General features: G+C 34.2%; 1 protein-coding gene across 6 annotated transcripts in view; it reads right to left on the bottom strand.

The window, feature by feature from the left end:
* Positions 1 to 1,068: 1,068 nt before the first annotated feature.
* LOC128860645 (LHFPL tetraspan subfamily member 3 protein) overlaps positions 1,069 to 6,058 on the bottom strand; it is a 29,190-nt gene continuing 24,200 nt past the window's right edge. For 4 of the 6 annotated variants that reach the window (XM_054098285.1, XM_054098286.1, XM_054098283.1 and 1 more), the window contains exons 2-6: positions 5,859 to 6,050; positions 2,706 to 2,839; positions 2,402 to 2,528; positions 1,649 to 1,891; positions 1,069 to 1,581 (exon numbers count right to left, since the gene is read on the bottom strand). In XM_054098285.1, the coding sequence (XP_053954260.1) occupies positions 1,388 to 1,581; positions 1,649 to 1,891; positions 2,402 to 2,528; positions 2,706 to 2,839; positions 5,859 to 6,000 (840 nt within the window). In that variant the 5' untranslated portion in view covers positions 6,001 to 6,050 and the 3' untranslated portion in view covers positions 1,069 to 1,387. The remainder of the gene's footprint in view (positions 1,582 to 1,648; positions 1,892 to 2,401; positions 2,529 to 2,705; positions 2,840 to 5,858; positions 6,051 to 6,058) is intronic. The other 2 variants (XR_008454282.1, XM_054098288.1) reach the window with 2 other exon arrangements.

Here is a 6,058-nt window from a genome sequence, read left to right as displayed (position 1 = left end):
AAAAACCATACAACTCAAAGCCGCAAACTTTGTGTTGTTCCCTACGTCAGCCTTATAGCGAACAGTATCCATATTTAATGGCCCTCACATAGAAATCCTAAGTGTCTCAAATCGCCTCCTCTTGCAGACTAGACACTGATTGTTGAAAGATTGTTGGATGGCACAGCGTATTTGTCTTTTCCTATTCCAAGAAACCAAGACTAATAATGGCTGCACTCCACAAACCATACCAAAAATCAAGCGCTCGGTTCACATAGACTACTTAAAGACTACCAGTGGGTTTTCCAAGCGCCTAATTTGGCAATCAGGACCTCATCTAAAAAGATGAGCTGCTGCAATGGTCACATGACTTCAATTTCAGATTTAACTGAAACTTATGGTATAAGCCCATTGATAGAAATCTCCATGCAGAATTCTGCTCAAGCTAATGCTTGGCTAACGTTAAATGAGATGACAATTTCTCGTATTTTTCGCAAATTTAGACGCTTTGTGTCAAAATAACATGCGAGTAAATCAAAAACCGGCTAATGGTGCACCCTTTACTTATACTAAATCCTAAACAACAAAAGAATCAGTCCATGCTCTGCAACATTATTTGGGTAATCATTTTACAGTTAGGTTAGGTTAGGTTAGTTTGAGTGGCAGTCATCCGATACACTTAGGCCTGAATAGTCCCGTTGTGATACCATTGGAGCTCGCTCTTTACACTCCTGCGTCTTCTCTGAACCAACCTGTGCATTTAACAAATTTTGTTAATTTCGGCAACCCTACTTGAGAGACCTCTTCAATGCTGCAAAGAAAGGCAAATCCGAGTTTCTTCTTCTTTAATAACGCGACAGCCTCGAAAAAAGTCATCATGCGGTACCCAGTCTATTTTCACGCCTTCCCATTAGACAATGCCGAATATATTTACTTGAGGTAAATCTGAATTGAAACAAGTAAAAAAACGCAAAAAAAATATTTCTTTCACTTGTGAAAATGATCAGGAATACCTAATCATCAAGCGAATGAACTCATCAGTACAATGGATAAGGAACTTCCTCACAAACGAATCTTAAGAGACTTCACTTACTCAGAAAAAGACAATAATTTATTTAGGTTTACACTTATTTTCTATTGTAGATTTTACAATTTTAAATACAATAAAGTTACATTCCTATTTACCGTATTTACAGGTAGCCACACAAGTGCGGCTCAGCTTTTATTACAAGGTTTTGATTTTACTTTTTTCAGTCCATAAAACCTGCATTCAGAATACCAACAGAAAATAAAAATAGTTTTCAAAACAGAAAATAAAATATTTAACACACAGAGGATCACAAATCACAAAATGGGTCGGCAGCACAGAGTGTACAAGGCAGGAGGTTGGCCAAAACGGGCGCAATCCTCAGAACTGATGCATTGGATAGTCGGGTCGATATCGGTGGTTGGGTGTGCGCGAGGAGAATTGCGATATCGTATCATCGCCGTTGATGGCAACGTTGTGCGGGGGTGCCACCAGCAAAATTGGCTGCAGATTCAGCGACTTCCGCGAACCGGCTAGGCTGACAGCGTCTGTAATGTAAGCGTTGTTAATCTCACCTGGTCAGAAAAGAAAAAGTCATGATTTCGAAACTCGAAACGTTTTCCTACAATCATCTAAACTCACCTTTGTAGAGCGAACTCTGGTAGAGTGGATCCGGCTGTAGGCGCACATGTCGCGTGGCAAGTATGAAGGCGAGGGTGGCCAAAACAACACCGTCGATGCAACCAATTATGGCAAGAGGATAGGCCCAGCGGATGCCGCACAGGCCGAGCTCAAAACGATTCGCATCGGGTCCACAGATTTTGCGAAAATCGTCCGAATTCCAGCCGAACGGAAAGGCGGCGCAGGCAACAATCATACAAAGCGCTGGATTAAATGGAAAGAGAAAACCAAATAATAGGAACTCGTGAATTTGGGTCAAAATTATTGTAAATTCGAAATATTTGCCTATTTTCACAAATTATGTAAATGAAATTCTCCTCCGAAATAGCGACTTATTTCATAACAATTTTTGCTCAACTATTTTGTTTATATCAACATAAATGAAAAAAATGTCTACCTTTGCAAATTAATCTGACCGCTTTGCTTTGGCAGCGATTCGGGCTTGCCGTCAAGTACATTTTTTTGCATTCGAATGTCGGTCAGTAGAGTTTTTCATTTATTATTATGTTTTTGCAAATCTTTATGAAAAAACAATTCGCTATGCACCTATTTAATGGGCATATATACATATGTGTTTATGTGTGTGTATGTGTATGTGCACAATGCAAGCAACTGCAATTGCACTCTACTACATTCAATTATTTATACTTTGCACATACATATGTACACCTGCACCTAAACATGTACAAACATGCTGAATTTGCGCATACTGACCTGATATGATTTGCATCCAACCGCATATATGAAATACTCTCGTTGACTTCATAAAGATCAAGAATACCAAGAAGCAGATTGTCAGCAAGGCCAATGCCACCGCCGCAACCATAAAGAATGTTGCCAACTGTTTGTTCATCGTGATGAAGACGCGTTGTTGTTGGTTGTAGGTAAGCGCAAACAATGGTTAATTAAACAAATGAAGAATGAAAAAAGAACAAATAAATGAGTGAATAGAGATAAGGTAGCTGAAAGACGTGGATATTTTATTGGTGCTAGCCACGAAGGTGACTGCGATACGCACTTGAAACGAGAATGTTGGCACTGAAAGAATGGTCTCCCAACGGCGCTTGCAATTGTCGAATATCTCGTCGCGCTGACATACCTGCCACAGGCCTAAGCGTCCCGCACTTTCGTTATCTGGATCGCCAATCCATTCTGCAAAGAAATGACAAGCAACGCAATTAGAAATGGAGAAATCATACAAATGCGGAAATAGAATGCGAGCGAATAAGGGCGATAAAAATTAATTAAAATAAAATAAAAAAGTGAAATCAAATAAAATAACATAAATTAAGGAAAATAAAGGGGAATAAAATAAATTAATACAATATACAAACATATAAATATAAATTAAAATAAAATATGAAGAAATAAATTAAAATAACAATAATCTATATTAGTTAAAATAAAAAATCAATTAATATAAAGTAAAATAAAATCAACAATTTCAAGAAAATGAGTAAAAAAAATCAGATAAATGAAATGATCGAGGCATGGAAGGCAAAAACAATAACCGGTGTTCGTCCCCATGGGGCAGATTTATATCCACAGATCAAACAGCAACTGCCACAAACCAGGCATCATCTTGTTCGACAAGGCAAGTAAAAAAAATCGAAGTGTTTGCCCCTTAATGGCAACATCCAAAGCACATACTCCACTAAAATAACATAAATTGAAATAAAGTATATTAAAATAAAATTAGACAAATTAAATTTTATTTAGTTTAAATTCAATTAAAGTAAATTAATAAAAAAAAATAAATTAAATTAAAATTAATTAAAGAAAAATTAAATAAATTAATATAAATTCAAGTGAGAGTTAAAGGAAAATAAATTAAACTAAAACAAAATACAGCAAAATAAAATTAAATAAAGTAAGATAAAATAAAAAAATGAAATAAATTATATCAAAGTAAAACAAAATTTAAAATATTAAATAAAGCAAATTAAAATTAAATTAAATAAACAAAAATCAAATATTCGACCGTGCGACTCTTTTCGAAAAAAAAAAACCGAAAACGACCATTGCTATTATACGACTTCATTAATACGGCTTTCGGCTGGCATGGTTTTGGCGCATTTTAGAATCTAATATTCCAATACCCTTTTTACGATTTAAGGCTCCGTCGCACTAGCAATTCGAAGAATCGTCTCTAAATAATTTGCATAATTTCAATATTTCAGAGCAACCAACAAAAGATAAAGGGATTCAAATTGCGGCTCGTATTCGACCAAATGGCATTACAAAGTCAAAATAATGATTTTTTTCATGGCTCATGACACAACCCACTCTCTTTAACTACACCAAAAGTATTTTTATCTTTGCTTTTAGGTTACAAAATCCCCTTCAATCTAACACTCTCCCATTGGCTTCATGACTTAGCACAAAGTGTGGGTGTATTAACATGACTGACTAGATGAAAATACGCCTTGTTCCGAAAGAAATCTTCGGACCAATTTCGAAGTTCACTTCGAGCTGCTCTACGGTCCCAACTGAGAAGCATTAATTAAAGGTTGTACTAAAAATGCTAGGTGCAAAATTCTCACATATCCTCCTCGTGAAACACCACAAATCGGTCAGCACCGAAAGTAGTGAGCCCAGTAGTGAGTTATGTTGACTTAAAGCCGTTCCAAAATGTAACTTGCATTTGAGTCACTCTGTATTTTTTAATAAAGTTCACTAATTTATTTTTGTATTTTTAATTTGGATAACTGATGGTTTATGTGTTGTAATAATTCCCTCAATGAATGATTTTTGGTATTAGTATATAAACTGGAGATTTCCATCTCGGAATCTCGTCACACTTTCAATGTAATCCCGGGAATCTAATATTCGTGGAGGATATGACTTTCTCAAATTCAGCAGTAATTCAATAAACCTAATATTTTTTATATAATCTAGAAACATTTTAAAACTTCATATCAAATAAATTTTTAGATAAATTCCTAGTACAGTAGAAATTCTAATTCCTCACGCATTAATATTAGTTTTTTTGAAGTATTTATTTAATTCTTAGTTTAGATTAACTACATTTCATCGTTTAGATTAACTACAAATTGCACAAATTAAACTAAATCAAATTAATATTAATAAATTATTAAATTAAAATTAATATTTAAAGAGAAATGTAAAACAAGCATAAGCGAAAACCTGGATAATTTCTTTCTATTCGTACAGTCAGCGTCGACAATAAGTATGACAAGTTTAAATTATTTATTTATTTACTTTTTAATTTAAATTATTCTTTTATAAAAACACAGTTCTTAGTATTGTATATAAATCAAAGTTCAAAACTTTGTATTGTACAAATTTTCATCAAAATCTCAAGTACGAAATTTTAGAACGGCTTACTTTGGTATAATAAAATGCAAATTTCAAGTTCATCAAAAGTCACAATGTTTTTTGAGAATGTTTTTAGGTCGCGCGCACAAGCACTTTCTCTATTTGACGCCTCATTCACATTTTTTTATATGGAAAGCACACAGCTTCATCTGAAGAAAAAAAGCGATTCTTAAACCACTTCAAACTTGCACTTTACAAAAATTCAATAATCTATAAAACTGCGTACCTGAAGATTTTCTAAAAATTCTGAGTAAAAGTTTGAAATTTTGATGAAATTTGGCCGAATTTCATCAAATTTTATAAAAAGTTTGAAGTTTTGCCTTATATGGTTTTTGTTGTAGTATGAACGGTATTTATATAAAAAAATAATTGAACATAAAAATGACAATATAAAAAATAGTCAAAGCTTATGAATATGTGGTGGGCACTTTCTTTTGACGCACTTTCGTATTTCATATTTAAGGCTCTTCATAAAGTAAACAATAATTAATCAAGTATAACTAAACATCCATACTTACGTAAACAAAAAATTTTCTACTTGCATTTTGCCCGACGGGAAAGTCTTGTAATTTGAATTAATATGATTTTTTTCTAATGAAATTTTATTGAAAATCTTTCTTATACAATACTTAAGCCTAACAAATGTATAAATTACCAAGGGGCTAATATCAACTAATTCTAACACTGAGATGCCGGGCTTGGCATCCCTAATATGAACATACCTATATATTATATACTCGTATAGGTATGCCCCGCCATGTAGAGATAGAAAATTCAAAAGCAATCTAACTTAGCCAACTGTTCATTTCATTCAATTGGCTGGCACACTAACCTGGCGTCACAAAGGCAACGATTCCGATGATAGCGTAACATATTGTGAATATCGCCCAGAGTACGGCTATGGCCTTTGAGTTGCGTATGTATTTGGTTGCATAGAGATGCGTCGTGTCCACGTACTCGATCTTTGTGCCCATTTTCCAGCTCACAAATAACTTTGCACACTCACGACTTCACAGTGATTTGGCTGAAAAT

The sequence above is a fragment of the Anastrepha ludens genome, chromosome 4 (assembly GCF_028408465.1).
Source record: "Anastrepha ludens isolate Willacy chromosome 4, idAnaLude1.1, whole genome shotgun sequence".
NCBI lineage: Eukaryota > Metazoa > Arthropoda > Insecta > Diptera > Tephritidae > Anastrepha > Anastrepha ludens.
The sequence above is the reverse complement of the archived record's forward strand: the minus strand, read 5'-3'. Positions and strand labels throughout refer to the sequence as shown.